General features: G+C 36.0%; 2 protein-coding genes across 2 annotated transcripts; both read right to left on the bottom strand.

Annotated features, from left to right (window-relative positions):
• Nucleotides 1-5,483: 5,483 nt before the first annotated feature.
• Nucleotides 5,484-8,267, bottom strand: LOC108369202 (aquaporin AQPAe.a-like). The gene is made up of 4 exons (XM_017624239.1): nt 7,678-8,267; nt 7,304-7,378; nt 5,963-6,521; nt 5,484-5,887 (listed from the first exon to the last, which is right to left on the bottom strand). The coding sequence occupies exons 2-4, from the start codon at nt 7,369-7,371 to the stop codon at nt 5,699-5,701; spliced, it is 816 nt and encodes a 271-aa protein (XP_017479728.1). The 5' UTR covers nt 7,372-7,378; nt 7,678-8,267; the 3' UTR covers nt 5,484-5,698.
• Nucleotides 8,268-14,017: 5,750 nt separating this feature from the next.
• Nucleotides 14,018-15,172, bottom strand: LOC108369203 (aquaporin AQPAe.a-like). Its single transcript, XM_017624240.1, has 2 exons — nt 14,591-15,172; nt 14,018-14,532 (listed from the first exon to the last, which is right to left on the bottom strand). Exons 1-2 carry the CDS (start codon nt 15,125-15,127, stop codon nt 14,320-14,322), a joined length of 750 nt encoding a protein of 249 aa, XP_017479729.1. The 5' UTR covers nt 15,128-15,172; the 3' UTR covers nt 14,018-14,319.
• Between the last annotated feature and the right edge of the window lie 5,952 nt (nt 15,173-21,124).

Raw genomic sequence — 21,124 nt, forward strand, 5'->3', positions numbered from 1 at the left:
TGATGAAATGTAGTGTTAACCTTCATAATACACGAAAATACATTGTTATCTCTTCTTTTTATTAAATCTGCTACTCTCACTATTTGACTTGTTGAAGTGCTTTTAATAAGTTGCTAAACTTTTCGTCGCTTACCCTTCTCACAAGAGCCTTCCTATTTATTGCACCTGTGGTCTACCTTTGCTTGTACTCGGTCTCTGAAATTTAATTTCCGTTTAGTAAACAACATTTTTATTTATAAATAACATACTTCATAAAGTGGCGACCCGAGCCAATCATAGTGCTTCTTCTCAAAATTAAATTTAACTCGATTACAAGCCACCTATTTCCGCTAGTCTTCGCTAGCGGGGAAAAAGAGGTTATAAGACTCTCCTTTGTGGGCGGGTTTCCCCGGTTTAAGCAGTTATCCCGAATGATGAGGGTGGCCATGGACAGATTGAGGACCTTGGTAAAGTGATCTACTCCCGCAGGACCCACTTTTTTTAGCATCAGCATTCATATTTACTATAAAAAGGGTACTTTATTTAAGTATGCCCATCACTGGTCTCAGCCGATTCCAATTTATGGTAAACGCCAAAAAAATATGAAACATACAGTTTTACGACACTTTCGAAAGGTTTTGAATTTTTTTATGAGAAGACTTTTAATGGGCGTGTAGCTCGCTTGTTGACCTTTATTTTTGCTTGCAGGAGCAGCAGTTAATAACCACCGTACATATGTATATCAGCACATGCATCGGTCATTAACGGCAAGAATTCTTATAGCAATAACGACACGTTTGTAGAGTTTTAAAATTGCACATCTGCTACTAAGCAAGCAGCGTTAATGTGGTTTCCTAAATTGAGATTGAAATCAGTTTATACAACCTTTCCCTTTTTTGCCTGTGAACACGTGTACATACAAAGCAAACTTTCTGCGCGATGATTCAGGTGAGCCTACCAAAGTCCGATGTTCTATGATAGCCACGAACGCAACAAGTATTGAGGAAATTTTTATTTCATATGCTGCATTTCATCTGCTGAACCCCCCACACCCGACTTCATTTCTGAAGTCCATCCAGTACTTAACTGAGCAGTGACAACAGCAGCAGTTTTTCATCGGCTCATCGATTCTACAATTAGGGCTTAATTATGTGCTTATTGGTATGGCAATAATCGGCGCACACGAGCCTCTGTGCCCTACATAACTATGTACATACGTATGTATATTAGGGTGGTCCAAAAATGCTTGTGAAAAAATAAAGTCAGAAATTATTATGCTCTCACCACCTAGGATTGTTCTATACCGAAACAAATATACCCTTATTTTTTTATGTTGAGATCAAAAAATATTTAGAGGTCGCTCAAAGCGCTCAAAGATTTCCATGTATTTTATATGGCGAAAAAAAAACAACTTTTCGTGGAAATGGTATAGAATAGTTAAAAATCCATATTTTTCTACCAGAAAACTGTTTATCTGCAGGAGATTCTCAATAATAATACCCAATTGTTTACTTAACCATTTTTTCATTGCAACTACAATTTATAGGTCCGCCAAAAACTCACAAAAACCCCGAAAAATGCAATGGGGGCGACCAACAACATGTTTAAAAAAACAACTGGGTATTATTACTGAAAGTCTCCAGAACCAGGGTTTTCCGATCCGATATTGACTTTCAAGAATTCTATACCATTTCTACGAAAAAATTTATTTTCCCCATATAAAAATACATGGAAAATTTTGAGCGCTTTGAGCTACTACCTCTAAATATTTTTTGATTTCAAAATAAAAAAATTTGGGTATACTTTTTTCGATATAGAACAATCCTTGGGGGTGAGAGCACTACAATTCCGACTTCACTATTTTTGGACCACCCTAATGTTTATACTACACTTATGTGTCTGTATGTAGGAAGGCATGAAAATTTATCTAGTGCATAAGAACGTGTTTGTTACCTATGAGTGCAGAAAATGGCACATCAGCAGCATACTCATGATATGAAAAGTGCTTCTCTGTAATGTTGCTGTAGCTGACTTACAGTTCTGCAATTGTACTCATTGACCACTGTAATGTGAAAAGCACTCCTTATGCCTGCCTATGGCCAATACTAGGAGTCGGCCAGTCAAATGTGGGTTAACGTTTCAAAAAGTATTTGTTATAGTCCAGTTAGACACAAAGTGCGTGGGCCTGGTAATGAATTAGGAATAACAATCAGCACATACGCGTGTCGGCCTTAACATTAAATTACTGTTGACAACTATGATTTCGAAAAAATAGACGAATTCGTTTATTTACGAACCATCAGTAACACCAATAATAATGTCAGCCTTCAGAAATCCAACGCAGAATTACTCTTGCCAACCCATGCTACTTTGAATTGAGTAGGCAATCGAGAAGTAAAGCCCTCTCTCGACGTACGAAAACCACACTTTATAGGCTGGCATTTGATTGGCTTATCTTAGTTTAAACTAGCCAACTCGAGCATTTAAACTAAGTTTAAGCCACAATCGTGCACTGAAAACCTGGCCTTATATAAGTCACTCATCGTGCCTGTGCAGGCGGCTCTTGGAGTTTTCGAGAGAAAAATTCAGCGGAGCTATGAGCCCTTAGCCTACTATTTAGTTTGTAAACGTAAAATTAATCCTTAAAAATTTCTTTCTATTTAAATGAGAATGTACATACTTACATAAAATATATTCTGCACATATGTATGTATATATTTATACCTGCTCCATTTTAAGTAATTTAACTGCTGCAATTTAATTCTGTCCTAATTTATGTATGTACATCTACTGCACTTCATTTCTAACGATTTGTGATGTGTTGACTTGTAGCGATTTGCCAAAGCTTTTTTTTGTTTTTCTTTGCAAAATATTGTTACAATCACTGCAACGCCAACAAATTGCGACCATTTTCGAAAAGCAGAGGTAGGGAGAATTTTTTAACTGCCAGAACTTGCAACACAACGTCGCCAATTAGCAAACGGAAACAAAGAAGTCCATTTGTGAGATTTTGTTGGCAGAAAGTGCGGCAAAAATTTTTGGCAATGAAACTGGAGAAATTTGTTTGAAACACAGGAAAAAATCGTGTGGCTTATGAACGTTTTTTTTTTTTTTTGAACACAAAGCAATGAGAAAGTGCACTGAAAAATACCCCATATTACACAGAAAGTAGAAATAAAAGAGTAAATTCTGAATGCTTCTATGCTGTTATAACCAAGATTGGTAGAAAAAGTTTGAGTAGATTTTTGTTAAAGTATGGAGAGGTATACAATTACACACTATATTTTTTTGCAAAAATATATATATATATATAAAAAAACACCAGTTTTTATAAATGGCAATTGTTAAATGAAAAAACACACAAACACAAAAGACCGGAGACAAAAAAAAAACAAAAATTTTAAATCAACAAGAATTTTTAGCTGCACATTGTTGGCTGCACTTAAATTCAATGGGCTATAAAACTGCAGACCCAAAGATGTTCTAAAAATTCAGAGAAAAAAAGTTCGAAAACTAGATGAGTTTTTTTTGAATTTTGCTAAACGTTGTATATAGCTTGAATTCATTATGTTAACGGGCTTGGTTAAAGCGCCAAATAAAATTCTTATACACAAAAAATAGCAAAAAACTTTTTCTTGAAAAACAACGTGAATAACGTGAAATAGTTCTTTCCTAAGGATTGGCCCTTAAACTTTAGGAATAGATAGCACAAAGTTTCGCAAGTCCTCCACAGTTTCCAATGAGACACTTGAATAAGAAATGTTCAACCAATTCAAATGAAGGATAAAACCAAATAACGGCAGAAAGAAAATTTAGCTAGATACATAGTATTTATGTAGCTTAGAGTTTGGCCGAGAAGCTATAGAATTCGCAAAATAGTTTGAGTCGAAGAAACCAAAAGAAAAATTGCGTGTAATCTAGTAGATGCACTAGATGGCTAAAGTTGTAAGTTATATGGAGCCTATTCCGGGGCTTTATATGTATATTCAAACTGTTTGAATTACAGCATTTTCTCACAGTGTATAAAAGAAATTTTGTAGTCGTTGTTAAGTTTGAAATTTTGAAGTCACCTTTCGCTTATTTAATTCTCAGCAACAATTTTACGATCAAATGAATGTTATGTATTTACATAGAAATTTGCGGAAAAGTAATTATTTCAATTATTCAAGCGAAAAATTAATGAAAATTTTAGAGGTTAAAATAATTTTCGCATTCAAGCAATGCAAACGCCCAAGTAAGTTGAGTTAAGAATAAACGTAGGAGCGTACGCATGTAGGTATTTAAATGCAAAAATATCTAAATCATCATGTTTCTGCGTTAACCACATAATTAAAAATTTTGGAGAAAATAGTCTACATGACCGGCAAAAAGTATTGGCACAGCAAATTTTTCACAATATATGCAATTTTTTTTCTATTATTTTTCCCCCAATTTTTTATAAAAATATGGTTTATTCTTCAACCAAAAACAAAAAAATATAATTCCTGAACTTTGTCCAAAACTCGCGAAAACTCAGCAAATTTTCAACTTTTTAATCAGGTTTTTTAGAATTTTTTTGAGTACGCAGTTTTTCAGCCCATTAAATTCTATTAAAAAAATGCAAATTAAGATTTAGTTAAAAATCGCATTGATTTTTAAGATTTTTTTTTGTTGAAGGTGTTTTGCATTTGTTCCATATAAAGTATTTTGGAAAAAAATTTTTTGTATGGAGGAGATTGCGTGAAAAAAATTTTAGGAAGTATATATATTTTATGTTTTTTGTTGTAGAATGAACCATATTTTTATGAAAAATCGGCGGAAAAAATTGTTGCATATATTGTGAAAAATTTGCTGCGCCAATACTTTTTACCGGCACTGTATATGTATGTACGAGGCTTCAAAGCTCGAGGACGACTAAACCGATTTGAATTTTATTTTTTGAAAATAGATTCGCGGACCCTCCGGAGTGGTAGCGCGCACTGCTAGCCACTACACCACAGCGGTCGTAAATAACTAAAGAAAATTCGTTGTGGTTTTAAAATACTACTATGCCCCATCGCATACTTTTTTTGTTGAATTTAGGAACCCTTTTAGCAAGTGTGATTGAATTCTTCCCCATTCCTCCTGCTTCCAAAAGCCATCCCTGTGGGTGGTAGTGTCAAAGTTTAAAGAAAACCTATTTACAAAATATATAAATTCTAAAAAAAAAATTGTTATTTGTTGACATTTTATTTGGATCTGCAACTTCCAAATCGATATAAAAAATGGTAACTAACTTTTACAAATGCTTTGGCACTTTTTCATCGTTCAACCAGCTTTTTCAAATTTGTTGCACTGTGTTGTTATTTATTTCGGACAAAAACTCAAATATCTTGAGAACGGGAGGAGATAGCGAAGTAAATGTAACGGTACTTTTGAATTTTTTAATTCACAGCACTACTAAGTAACACGATTTAACACGATATTAGTTTTTAGACTATACAGTACAATTTTATTGCATTGAGAAAAGATTATGCATGCGATGAAACAATAAATGTAACAAATGGTTGAAAATGAAATAAAAAATAAGATACAATATTTGACAATAAGTTAAAAAATCATGAATTGCCACAGTGTGCTAAAAATATTTTGTATTTACATAGTTGTACAAAATATTCGGCATGTATCGCCCTTTAAATCTCGCACTAGGATTTTTCGAGATAATCATTGGACCTTTGAGAGTAGCCCCTTTTCACTTTGCTCATCTCTTTTCAGGCAGTACCCTCCTCTCAACATAGTCGCGCTTGAAAATCACTTTGTAGAAAGTGGCACTGACAGCAGCACTAATCAGTGGGGCAGTCCAGTACACCCAATGATCCTGGAAATCATAATTCCATGCTGCAGCAGCAAATGCTTTGACTGGGTTACACATAGCGCCAGATAGTTGACCCTATTAAGAAACAAAATACACATACAAATACGTTAATAAGAGCGACGTACTCAGTACTTTGTATGTAAAACTTACCACCGATAGACTCAGACAAGTAACAGTTAAACCAAAACGAATTGGCAATGAGTCTTGAAATGCATTATTTCGCGCATCGGCTGCGCTGCAAGTAGTAATAATCAGCATAGCACTGGCGATAAATTCAATCCAAAAAGCCTGCATTGCAGTTATATCGGGATGTGGCGCCGGCACGCAGACACCATGAGCCGCACCACCCAGTGATATAGCGTTGGCTGGTACTAGCGCCTTCATGAGACCATAGCCAAGGAAAGCACCCAACAGTTGTCCGGCAAAGTAGACGCCGGACATAGTTAATGAGATCATATCGTAAATGTAGACGGCCAACGTAATGGCCGGATTTAAGTGCGCGCCACAAACGCAGCCGAAGCAGTGTACAATTACCATGACAACCAAACCGACATTTAGTGACGATTGTAGGGGACTATTCGCAAAGTTCGCATTCTGGACACATCCCGTACAGCCGAGAAAAACCAACATGCCGGTGCCGATGACCTCGCCGAGAAATTGGCAAAATTTATCCATAGTGCTGACCTTGATGTTGAATTTATCCAACAAACTGAAAAATTAATAAAACGCGATTAAAATATGCGGTAGGGTCATTCCATGTAAAAGAGGAAAACGATAAAAATTTTAAAATACCCTTCGACATTTTTTTTGTATGGAAGCAAATATGTAATAACACCACCCGCAAAATATATCGAAAATCAACGCGAATAATGGCCCTATTTTGTTAGTAAATTAACTTTTCTAAATCGCTTCATAATCATAACTTTTAGGGGAAAAAAAAAACACTTGAAGAAATGCGTTCAATTTATACAACTCTTGCGTTATCAAATTTACAAAATTAAAAAGCCGAAAGCCGGAATGCCAACTGATATTGTTGTTGTTTAGCTTATTAAGTTTATATCTGGAGTGTGTTTGATAATTGCGCCTAATGAATTCGGTTGGTTAGGGTGTTCAATTCGAATTCGAATGAAAGTGAGAGCGAAACTTGAATGTGGGTATTTTTTTTTATTGTTAATTAAATAATGCACTTATTTTTTGTGCTTGGGAATTACCAAAAGCCTTTCGGTCCCATATGAAAATTTCGTTGTCGGTCAAACACAAATAATTGCTTCAAAATTTCTGCACTCGATCTTCATCTTTCAGTTAGCGCTCGCAATAATAAGAACTTTTAATAAACAAATAGTTTTTCTCCCACTTTTTTTTTAAAAAACAATTAAATATAAATGAACATACAAACATAAAAAAATACGTTTCCATGTAGGACCGAAAGAAAAAAATATATTACTTTTGTTTGACACAGTCTAATGTATATATGTATAATGCACAACCAACCTTTTTGTCCATGGAATCGGTTCTGCTATCCGTTCATATGTCGGCAGTTGTAATGATTCTAGGCCCATTTTATATTTTGGACAATTTAATTCAATAGTCTTTATTTAACTCTATAATTATCTACAGATATGTCCACTAAAATTATACAATATCACTGTCTGTGATCACGTGACAAGATTAGAACCGGTAATGAATACAGTATTTGTTGAAGTAGGAATTTAAGTACTCCGATCACCTGCAGAAAATATTTCTAGAAGGTTCGTATTGAGTAGCGGGAAAATTCAATGCGAATGTCTAAATAAGAAGAGTATGCTAAAAATACAGTTGCCATATCGTGTACGATTTCAATGCGAAACTTAGGGTTACCACAATATGATTTGTACTCCTTTACTGTTAGTACGGATTGAAATTATAACCGTATTTTAATATCCTGTTGCGTTATTTAAATCAATAGCCGCAACTCAGAAACTCATACGATCGAATGCTTTTACCACCAAATACTCCAATTGTTAAATTAGCGTTGCGGTACTTATACCACATCAAAACAAAGGCTCATCCGACCAATCGATACAATCAATAATTCGTTAAAAAAATATATATGTAACAGTACTTAGCGCTTGTCTAGTTTTGCTAAATGTGTAAATACTTGAAAGTCAAAAAATCTGGCACTTTTAAAATACTTCAAGCTAATCCCTACCCTCAAATGGAGTGTTTAACTATTTTACAGCTGTGGATAAAAAAATAGAACCCAATATATTTTTACTGGTTTTTTTTTTAGTGTCTGTAAAGTTCACATTCGACATTTTATTCATACTGAGAACAAGATATGGGCAAAATACAAGATTTTCTACGTAATAGTGGTCTCACGTTTTTTCACACGCGAACGCGATGACTTAAAAGGTGTTCACACGAAGCAATTTTACAGGCAATTTTCGAGGTGATTAGGTAAATCACAAGTTTGCTGCCCCCCAATTTCATTGAAAGCGATTAGTTAAAAGGCCGTTCACACCAGGCGATTGTTGCTTCCAACTAAAAGTTGCTTGTAAAATCGCCTCATGTAAACACCGTATTAAGCGTGCACTACTGGGCATCAATAAACAAATTGTCATATAAGGTATCTGAGGGTGTTCTCCGTCGAGTGGAAAATATTTTTACTGAAAATCAAGACATACATAAGTACATATTTAAGTGTCTGCTTTTGTTTTGTGGAAGCAAAAAAAAAACGTTACTTGAAACTTTGCTACGCTTTTGCATCACAGCCTATGGTGGTCATAGGCTTACTGTTGATTTAAAAAATAAAAAATAAATAGCACAAAAGAATATTACACCGATTATATAAATGTATACATACCTATGTATGCACACGCATACATACATATGTACATCTGCTTTTATTATTATTTTGAACACAACTGTTAAAATGCAAGTAGACAGCTTAGGTACTTACATATTTGTAGATGGAGTGATTACAGGAGGCCTACCTACTGTCTACCAAGTGTTATTCATTTAGCAATCTTAGTTTATTTAATACAAGTACCACTCAAATTACTAGACAATTTCTTGCTAAGCTGAACATTAGAAATTTTGTTTTGTAAAACTATTTTATAAACTGTTGCTATGCACTTAAATATACAACATTTAATTGCATACTTCGCGTTTCACTTGAATAGACATATTGTTTTTCTTAGACGTTTATGCTTTACCTCCTTTTCACCTCAAAAAATAGGGAAAGACTTTTGATATTTATATATAAGATAGCTTCTAGGGGAACCGATATTTATTTATATTTTTTGGCATAATAGTAACTTGAATGGGAGCCGACCTGAGTTGTCAATCACACCTTGTTTAATACACCTTGAATGTAACTATAACTAAATTATGTGTTGAGTGAAATATATTTAGCTGACTTTTTTCTGGGTATAGAAACGCCTCAAATAATATTAAGGTACACAAATACCATTGCAGACCCCCTAGATTTAAACCACAGTTGTGCACTGGAAAACATTGGTGGCAAGACTATTGCATACGCCGACGATACTGTACTAGCTATCTCCTATCTCGGGTAAACACCTCTCAACATTAGCCGATCTAATTCAAAGATCTCTTAATGAACTATGACTATGGTGCAACAGGCGAGGATTTGGAATCAATACTGAAAAGACGGACTTAGTGCTTTTTACTAGGAAGCACAAGATACCCGACCTCGACGCTATAACTCTAGAGGGAAAAACCCTTGAAGTAAAGGAAGAAACCAAATATCTAGGTCTCATACTTGATAGGAAACTAAACTGGGGGCCGAATATTGCATATAGAGTGCGCAAAGCAACAGTAGCACTATATTCTTGCTGCACCCAAACCCAAAATAATACACTGGCTATACACAGCGGTAGTTAGGTCAATTCCCTATCACGGCATAGTGGTATGGTGGGACACACTTGGGAAAAGGGTAAACTTTAAAAAGATGGATGAGGTCCAAAGGCTCGCGTCCTAACTCATAACTGGTACAATGAGAACAATACCATCCAAGGCACTGTATGCCCTACTGAACTTTCTTCTGGTAGATCTACATGCCAAACAAATTGCAAGCGTTGCTGAAATTCGTATGAATAGCCGAAATAAGTGGTCAAACACCGGTTATGGTCATGGTAGATTAACGAAGTTTTAGGAGCTTCCCGGATCGTTGGACTATGCCCTTCTCTACTACTCTGATCTTACTACAGCGTTTACGACCCTCCCACCCTCAAGGGAAGAGTGGGAACGAGACGCTCTAAGGAGTGGCGAGTCCATCCATGTATACACAGATGGCTCAAAGCTCGAGGCTGGTGGGGGTGTATACTCCGAACAACTGGGAATCTCCCTTAGCTTTCGTCTTCCGTCTGGCAAACGACCGAGCCACAAAAGTGGTAAAGTGTGACATGATATTCCATGCTGATATCTACATCTTCACTGACAGCCAGGCGGCAATTAAATCCCTTACGAAGCAGTCGACAACCTCCATGGTAGCCATGAAAGGCCGCACATCTCTTAACGAGACGGCTGAGTCATTTCAAACAAAGGTGATATGGGTTCCGGGACGCTGCGACATTGAAGGGAACTGCAAGGCCGATGAACTGGCGCGACTTGGCCAAACTCCCTATTGAAGATATAAACGATGAAATAGGAATACCCTTACAAACTTGCAAGCTGCTTATCTCCGAGAGGCTCACTAAAGTAGCGAACAGAAGATGGCACGACGAAATCACCTGTGCAACTGCCAGGAAACTATGGCCAACGCTCAGCGCTAAACGCACTGGCCTCCTACTGAGCTTAAATAAGCAGAATATCAGTTTGTTAGTATTTGTTATAACAGGACACTGCCTAATTGGCAGGCATGCCTATCGACTGGGCGTACGGCTACATGACATGTAGAAGTTGTCAAGATGAAGAGGAGGAAACGATTCTGCACCTGTTGTGCCAGTGCACTGCTCTATACAGACGAAGACTTTCCACACTGGGTACACTGGGTTCTGGAGGACCTTAGATGTGTCGAAATCAAGGATCTTCTAAAATTCCTGCGAAGCTCAAAACTGTTTTAGGGGGGATTGGGAGCTACTGACCCCACATACGGTATCACAATGGGCCCGCGACAATCTACCTACCTACTTATCCGAGCCGTTTGATACCAAACGAGGTCTCCGACAAGGTAACTCTCTTTCGTGTGATTTCTTTGATGTTGGATAAGATAATAAGAGCCGCAGAACTGAACCGCTCAGGCACAATACTTTCCAAGAGCGAACAACTGCTGGCGTATGCCGACGATATCGACATTATCGGTAAAAGCAAGAACTATGTCTGTTCTGCCTTCTCGGGATTAGATGGCAGCGTAGCAAAGCGAATGAGTTTGATGGTGAACGAGGACAAAAGTATCTCCTGTCATCACATAAACAGTCAGAGCATACGCGTCTTGGCACCCACGTCACTGTTGACAGTTACAAGCTTAAAAAAGTAGATAATAATGTCGGCCTTGAAATGTCAGCCTTGAAATCCGAAGAATCACTCTTACCAAAAAGTGCTACTTTGGATTGAGCTAGCAATTGAGAAGTAAAGTCCTCTCCCGTCGTACAAAAATCACACTCTATAAGTCACTGATCATGCCTGTCCAGGTGTGTGGCATGGACAATGAAAACATCTGATGGAAGTGGCTCCCTGGTGTTTTCGAGAGAAAGATTCTGCGAAAGATTTACGGGCGTTTACGCGTTGGCTATGGCGAATTCCGGAGACGATTTAACCATGAGTTGTATGAGCTTTATAACGATATAGACATAGTGCAGCGAATTAAAATCCAGCGGCTCCGCTGGCTGGGTCATGTCGCTCGAATGTACAGAAACGCTCCGATGCTGGCAACAGAGGAAGGCGAAGGCCTCCTCTGCGTTGGAAACATCAGGCGCAGAAGGACTTGGCTTCACTAGGTATTTGGACTCGGCCAAAATCGCTTCAATGGAATATCTGTCAAAAAAGCTGCAACCAACTTAAGAGTCGGGCTTTTTTCCACGATGAATATGCCCAATTGATTTTTTGATCTTAGGTTCAGTCTGAAATTTCCATTCTTCAGCTCTGCTTTCTATGTACCCACCATGCAAAACATGAGAAAAAGGCAACAATCATCAATGGCAACAAATTGGCGACTCACCGATTTATTGCTGTGGTGACAAATCGGCAACACCACTTCGTTCATGTCAATTTTGAATAAAAAAGTTCTCAAAAATTCGGAAACTTATGAATATGGCGTCAATAGCATTGGCCAAAAGCATCTAAATTATGCCCAAGGACAAGATTGAAAAAATAGGAAGTCTCACAGCGAGAAAATGAATTAATTACGAATGTAAGTTGCAATTTGGTATACAAAAAAATAAATGAAGTATTAAGAAGAATAAAATTATTCCAAATATCGCCTGAAGCGATAAGAAAAGGACTCATTCAGGTAATAAGAAAACGACTCACCCAGGCGAGTTGCCTTCGGCGGACGTTTTAGAGCGACCGGTAATAGGAAATCGATTCGATGGCAATATTACCGGCAATAAATTTGTTTCCGAGGGCGACACGTTTTCTTATTGCCGGCAACACAAATTGTTTGGTGGGTAGTTACATATGTATGTATGTTTGCATATACATATGTATGTTTGTATGTATTTGCACGGTGTAAAAGCTGCCTCTGCCTATGACTGTTATAAATCAGTGATGATCAGATAGTGCTTTTACTCTGTACCCGTCTCTTTTAAAATTTTTAAATTAAAATAAAGCTTTAAAATTAATCTCCTGCGGGATATTTTTTGAATATACATCACTATTGGACACTGCCTTGCCTACGGACCAAGCTCTTTTAAGCTTTCTATATACTTTGTACGGTGCCTGCAGAGTAAAAGCTCTATCTGCCCATCGCTGTAATATATTAATGCTCGAATTGGTGATGTGCACCGCTTTGCCCTCATGCAGAGCTTTCTAAGCTTTTTAAACATTTTGCATAGCAAGCTGAAACATAAAACTTTTATATTGGAATATAAGCATCTACAATACATACCGATGGTCCTGTGCTAAAACAACACAATTCAAAACTCAAAAAATAAAAACTTACTACTGTTAAGTGGTTTATGTCTCCAATCCTTGTCGAATCCATGTCTTATCTTTTGTACTTACTTTAGCAATCTTTACTGCTTACTTTAGTAAGGTATGGAACTGGATTTTATGCCACCACCGAACAACAAATGGGGCGAACGCTGTTAGAAAAACTTTTTCTAAATAAGATGTTGCTCAAACCAGGCATCAAACCCAGGTCTTACAGAGTGGTAGCACGCACCTTTAACCACTCAGCCACAGTGATCACCAAGCTAGCAAAAGATTATCAAAAAAATGTAGCCTAGCTAAGCCCCTTCCTTTCCCAAGCAGTTACTGTGTTCTAATTATGAGTCTCAAGGAGAAGCAACAGAGTCCAAAAAACGGCAGAGACGATGAGCCTTCCCTAGCCAGTTGGTCGGGGAGCTCGTTACCTATACTGCCGCATTACCCTGGTATCCAGCACAGTATTGCCGTGTTGCTTGCTGCCAAGAGTTGGAGCGTATTTAAGCACTATGTGATGAGCCTCGAGGCGATCGACCTATTAGATAGGGTCCTGATGGCCGCTTGGCTGTCTGATAAAGATAGCTAGGAAGGCGTCCTTCAAACCCTTTTGAAGTTTTAATTTAGCACAGTGTTTAGTAACTCGTCCTGAAAGACAGTGGACAAATTACCCATTGCAATGGAAAGTCTGCCTCGCTTGCTTTACCCTCCATCCTTGATCCGTCTGTGTACCACATATCTGGTATATAATTGAGGTGAACCGTTTGACCAGGTATCACGCTCAGTGGCGGAATTTGCAATTGAAAATTCCTCGAAGCTGCTGCTGCTTGGACAAAAATATGCAGTGGAGTCACCCCAGAGTGGGTTTATTTTTGTGTGTGTTACATACCAATTATCCATCCAAAAAATATACTTGCAAAACAAAATTTGTTTTCTTTAAACAATTCTTATTATGTAAAAACAATCAGGGTATTCATACAAACGCATACATGCCTCGTAACTGTGTAAACCTCGTAAATAAACCGGTGAGGCTTTTTCGCGTTTAGATGAATTTGCCCTAATATTTAATCGTACAAATTTTATACCTTAATTATTGTTGGTGTTTACGTATATATGTATGTATGTACAACATTTTCTCTATAAATTGGCATAATTACATTTTATCTAACAATTTTTAACATTTTTTTGGTTGCGTTATTGCAAAATATTTTCAGCATAATTGACAAAAATCATTAGCATAAATGATTATAAAAAAATAGAGTCTGCTTGGTAGACTTTATAAATGCTCTTCTTAAGTATAAAACATAATAAAAAATAAATAGAATATCAAACGCTCAAGAAGTTCGTATTTTTCGGCAACATCTTTGAGAATGTCGATTTGCTTGTTTTAATCGTTCTTTGGTATTTCAATTCACATGGTTGGTTTATGAGAGCGGCACTTCTTCCATTGCACGCAGCTTATTGTTCACTTTCTCCTCAACAACCTCGCGTCTGAAAATCGTCTTATACACTATGGAACACACCGCAGCGCTTGCTAATGGGCCAACCCAATAGATCCATTGGTCCTGGAAGTCAGAATTCCACAAAGATGGCGCAAAGGATCGAGCTGGATTCATACTAGCACCGGTGAATTGACCCTAAAATATTCATAAAATTATTGCTTGTAGATTTTTACATACAAAAACGCATGCTTACCGCTGTGATGGCCAGACACGAGATGGCTAAACCAAAACGAATTGGCACAGAGTCATGGAATTTGGAATTGCGTGGATCCCATACGCCACAGCAGGTGAATATCAATACACCGGTGATGATGAATTCAATTGCACATCCTTGCCATGCGGATATTTCCGCGTGCACAGTGGTAACACAGAGGTTATGAGGACCACTCAGCGTTACTGCATTGATTGGAATGAGCGCCTTCAACAATCCATAGCCAATAAAACCACCCAACATTTGCGCCACGAAATATACGCCAGCCATTGCCAGCGATGTCATGTTATAAATGTAAGCTGCAAGTGTCACAGCTGGATTTAGATGGGCACCAGAGACGCAACCGAAACATTGAATAATAATCATGACAACCAAACCAAAATTAAATGTCATTTGAAAGTGATTATTTTCGTAGGAATCATTCTTAACGCAACCCATGCAGCCAAGGAAGACCAGCAGTGCAGTGCCAATGAGCTCGGCTAGAAAGCTGCATATTTTATCCAAAGTGCTGACCTTCATTTTCAGTTTGTCAAAGCAACTAAAAGGGAGAGAGAGAAAGAGGAAATATTTAATATTGTAAATACGTATAAATTTTTTTAACGAAGTTATAGTTAAGATTTTTAAAAATTTGTCGTTGATCTACTACATATCGAGCCCTAACCGCCAAAAAGACGTAAGCGACATTTTTTTTCTTTTTATGCAGAAATGCTCTAGGAGAGCATTAAGATGTATTTTTGCATTAATACTAAAGTCTTGAAAAAATGTCGCTTACGTATTTTTGGCGGTCAGTGCTCGATATGCATTAAAAGTGGAAACACTGAGCGCACACCAGCACACTATCGCTCAGAATAAAAGACTACTATTATTTAGTAGTAGTTAATAAATATAATAATAATAAATCAATGAGGAAATAAATATCTGGAAAAAAGTCAGAAGAGAAGATGTAGTAAGTTAAAAATATAAGAACAAGCGTCCTGTTCTTCAAACTGGTACTTAATTCCTTTGCTTTTCAAAGTATCCAGTCTAAAGGTGAGCATTTAAAAGTTATGACGTATAGAAATGATAAGTGCAAAAAGTGAAATAAGAATAAGAACATAGAGGGATTGACTTCGCAAAGAAAATATTATAGATGTCGCGTTAAATCGCGACCGCTTTCTATATCTGCAAGAAAATATGACTCGCACCCTAGAGCACTGCGGGTTTTGGATGTAGAATTGGTCATCCTAAATCGAAACTGTCTAGAAGAGGCAATTGAAAATTCGGCAACGGTTTTTAACTAAAAATGTCGAACAGTGATTGGAGCTCACATTTTGTTTTTTTTTTCTTTAGTAAAAGTCCCGTTGTAGGACTGACTTTTTGATTATTCTTCTTGTGCCAATGTTTTCAAATGAAACCGCTCTCCAAATGAGTATAATACTTGTTGATAAGGCTTCCAGCAGTGGAATTCTGACAAGCTCTAAACCGACATGCTCGCCAGAAGCTTCAGCATCGTCTTGCTCCAATTGGAAACTTCTATAGATAGATAGACAGTGGTAAACATCCTGCCATAAAAAAGTTCCCGTTCGGGAACGTCGCAATAGTGTAAGTCCCTCCATTTGAGTAACAACATGCACTCTAAAAAATCTGTTTAAAAATGCGACTATAAATCGAGTATATTTTTGTTTATTTTTTAAATTTTTTGATAAATTTACACGATGAATATGTATTTTTCTCGTTTACACATTTTCGTGTGTAAAAATCCAATTTTATAGCGGCTTTACACAATTCTATGGGTAAAATCAAACAGCAAATGTGTATTTTGTAGCTTGTACACTCTTTCGTAGTAAATTTACGCACACCACGGCAGCTATATTACACTCTAAAAAGTCCGAAATTTAAACAAACTATTCGTTGAATAATCGAGCATGTAATTTCGCGAATAATAAGGTAGAAAATCACTAAGCTACCTTTTAGTTAGGAAATTTACACAATTTTTTTTTTTAGAGTGGAAGAGGAGATCGCTAGAAGTCTTAGCAAAAGTGTAAGCACCAAATATCTATCTAAAAAACTTTAATTTTTAAACTCTGCACACACCATATACTAGTCACTTTAGTATCGAATTTGTAAATTACACATTGTTCCATCACCAAAGATGGCTGAACACACCTTTTCTCAGCAGGATTTGATTGTGATTGTGAAGCAGTTGTCGGTTCAGGAAAGGACTCCACGGTCATATTTTATTATTACTTACAACAGTTAAACTGCGCGTACGTCACTAACGAACGAAGTGAACACTACTACTGGACATGGAGAATTATAATAATAAATAACATAACACTTCTTATAATCTTTGATATGATTATCGCTACAAGTACAGCTTGAAGCACATTTTAATGTCACTCAAGGATGTAGCATGATTAGAAAAGAGTTTATTTTTTATAAGCTTTTTTTTAAATATTCCTATGTATATAAAATTGTGTACGTACATATGCATACCTGTATATATGTATGTACATAAACAATATTCAATTACTTGAGCACTTATTGTGAAATATAATCAAAATATGAATGTGAATGAAGATAAAAGTAATGACGTTTTCGTTTCTATCGAAAAATGTTACCTTCTCTTTGCCCCCCTGGCAATAAGAAGGCAAATTTTTTTTTGTAGAAACGAAAGCGCCATAAGATAATGAACAGAATTATTTCAAATTTTCAATTTTGTGGGAAAACGCAATCAAAGTTTAAACAATTCATACAGTTGGTACACCAAAATACAGATGGAAATACAAACATCTTCGCCATTTTTGGGAAGTTTTGTCATATATTAGGCTGAACATATTCTACTTATCAAGCTTATTAATTGTATGTTGAAATCACCAAACGTAAATTTGGAGCTACATCTGCATATAATTTTGTAGATTTTTTTAAATATTCCCAACAACGCTTGAAATTTGCACCCCTCATGGGACTAAAATTGTATGCGCCATAAAACTGTACAAGTCTAATTGTCAAAATTTTATCATATCAAGTCAATGAGTCGAATATGTATGTACCAGGGATGCCAATTCCGTGATCCCGGTGTTTTTTTTTGGGTCTGGATCCTGAAAAATTTTAAATCTCGAATTGACAGTAAGAACTTGTTTAAGAGTTTTGAGGTATGAGCTGCCGTTTTGACTGCAATTAACAAAAAGCTTGAGACTGTACTTTTAAATTGCAGCCTGAACCTTTTCTGAAGAAGATTTAAATGAATGGAGTCATAGCGTCGCTAATGTAAACGAAAAAGAGAGTTTTAAGGCAAAGTTAGATAATTTTTAAAACCAATCTGCTCAAGACTTCCTCAATTAGAAAAAACTTATAATTTACCCGACGCGCTGGTAAGAAAAGTTGAAATATTTTGTAATGGAAGCGATAGTGGTCATTCATTATCTTCAAGAGCTTATGGACTACCTTTTGACAGTTCAGCCAAAAAATGTTGAGGCCAAAAGATGTTTTTCATCAGCACTTTTTGTATGTAACAACTTCAGGGCAAGATTAGAAGACTCCACTTTGAATGTTTTGCTGCTCTTACAAACACATTTTAAGCAGTGGCGGAGGGTGAGCTTGATTTGGGGGGCGGGGGGAATAAGAGTCAAAAATCACTCAAAAAGTGAGGTATAAAACGAATAAACAAAAAAACATTCCAATCATCTAACTGATTTGTTCAGTTGAGGGGCGTATCCAGTAAAAGTTGTTGGGGCCTGTTCTAATACATCTTAGTTTATTGTATTTAATAGGTTTTCTACATTATGTGACGTTGACAAAGTGAAGTCTTATACTTACTTCAGACATAAATTTAATATTCACGCTAGAATAGCTTTTGAGACTTCCGAATAATCCTTATTCTTAAGTGGAAAATAAAACTAAAAAAAAAAAAATCATAAAAAAATATGTACTGATTATTTTTGATCGAAAAAAAAATCAAAAACGACACCGTTGTGAATATCCCAATTGTATTTGTGATTTTCCCATACACACATACATGTACATAAAGATAACTGATAAACATTACTTGTATGTATGTAGTATTTAGTGTTTGCAAAGTTCAATTTATATGGACTGAGTGGGGTCTAATCAGCAAAAAACAAGACCGACTTCAATTCTCATATATATATTTTATGATCCAATGATCGGATCTAAACCAGATTAGTATGGGACCACCTCTGAGACACTGCCTTTACGATGCAAAATAGAAATATCGAAATCGGTCGACGCGGTCTAAAGTTATGCGGTAACATACAAAAAAATAAAATATTCCGGCGAACTGATAACCTCCTCCTTTTTTGGAAGTCGGTTAAAAAAAAACACCCCCGTCTATAAGCAAAATTTGCATGTTCACAATATCAACACTCGTCTGTCTTTGTGCACATTCAGGCGTTTAGTTTATAAATATTACTAATCACACATATGCAAATATTTGTACGCACCTTTTCGGTATTGACGCTGGAGGCTCTTCCTCTATTTTAATTGTTTGCGTGCCATTTGCGGACATTATTTTATAAATATGTATATTACACAACACGACAATGCAAACTCCTGTCGCCACGAACGTCCGTCCTATTAAAGAGCGGATCGAATACTGTTGACCTTCTGTCAAAATGCAATATGCCACCACACCCCAAGTTTGCGTTAAGATATATTTCTAGGTAATTATTGCTGAGCGGGTAGTAAATATTTATAGGTAAATATGTATTCTAAGTTACCATACATATATCTATTTTGGTGAAACTTTTTCCGATGGCCAATAATATTTTGGCGCATAAGTATGTACCTTCGTATTCAAGAAATGCAAAAGAGTAAAGTGTACACTTATAACCGCAATTGGACAGTTGTTTTCCAGCGCTCAATATTATCGACATTAACAGCACCAAAATTAAGATAATTGGCTATTAAGAAAAGCAAAATACAATGTACGCTCCGAATTAATTTGTCCCCGGAGTTACTTATTTTCCAATAAAACAAAATTTTGAACAGCTACGTGTGCAGATAATCTTTCCTCTTCGGGTATTTGCTTTCTGAAGTCTTCACTCAAACTTAACTTGTCGTCAAATCAGTGTTAACTAAAATTCGACAGCACTATTCCAATCTGTTGAGGTATCATTCAGTGATCACAGCATCCACAAAGCTTAAACCAAAAGATGAGAGACACTCACTCTGATTCGGTTACAGCTGTGTATGCACATAAATATATGTATTGCGATAAGTTATCACAGGCCAAAGAAAGTATCTAACTTTTCACTACATTGGATTATAATTTTTTTTTTTTGTACAAAATCCTTAAAATTCCATTTAATAAATTACAAATAAGCTTTACAAAGCATTCATAAAAGTGTCCAAAAAATTTATGAAAAGAACATACGTAATGGCTTATCATTTCCGTTGATGTATGGCTAACGTGCAGCAAAGTAAGCTTTTGACGCGAGCACAATTGTAAACGCGATTGTTTGCGGACATCTATTTTTGCGCAAAACTAAGCTGTGTGTGTACACTTGGATTTGAATTACTTATATTCTTAAAAAAAAATTATGTTATGTTTTATTAGATTTAATCAAAAACACTATTTATCTTAGTTGTTACTTATATGATATTGAGGGTTAAATTTTTAACACCCACCATTTTTGTGCTGATGTTTTTCCAGCTAATGATCTGTTGCAAAAATTTTCTTTAAATTGTTAAGTGGTTGTAGCAGCTTAATGAAGTAACAATTTTATTATTATTATATATTTTGGAACGAACTTCCGTCATCCCTTTGTCAAATTTGGTTTGGAGACAAACCGGTTTGGATGAAGGAAATTCGTTCCAAAATACATCATACACCAACCCTGTCGGAAACAAGAATAACCAAAAAAGAAAGATTTTATTATTATTCTTACTTTATTGAAAAAATATAAGTAAATTGTATAATTCAATACATTAGAGCAATAGCAACAGAGACCTTAAGCTACATGATTAAATCTAGTATGCACAGAAAAGAAATATGTGATGGTATGTATATATATACAGTATTGGCCAATACAATAGCACCCCCATTTCAAAGTCATATTGTTTGCCACTCATGTTTATTTATTTATTTTTAAGAATTTTCAATTAAAATACAGTTCATTCTCTGACAAAACTCACATAAACTTAAGTTTAAAACTTTTTAAAAGTCCGCAAAAAAGTGCAACAAATTTTCACCCAAATTTCAAACTTTTTTCTCAGAAGCGGTAGAATTTTTTTGAATACACAGTTTTATAGCCCATCCGATTTTAGTCTGATAATGTGCAAGTTTCAAGTGGCTAAAAATTACCGTTCATTTTTTAGATTTTTTTTCGCCGAGGATGTTGCGGGTTTCTGCCATATAAAAATAAATTGTGTTTAGTCGTTATATGGAAGCAAATGAGACAAATAAAATTCTAAAAAATCAACGGTAATCTTTAGCGACTTGAAACTTGCACATTATTGGACTAAAATTGAATGCGCTATAAAACTGTGTACTCAAATAAATAATATAAAAAAAAA

Source organism: Rhagoletis zephyria, unplaced genomic scaffold (genome assembly GCF_001687245.7).
Source record: "Rhagoletis zephyria isolate East Lansing unplaced genomic scaffold, Rhagoletis_zephyria_1.1 Rzeph_scaffold_03539, whole genome shotgun sequence".
NCBI classification, from domain to species: domain Eukaryota; kingdom Metazoa; phylum Arthropoda; class Insecta; order Diptera; family Tephritidae; genus Rhagoletis; species Rhagoletis zephyria.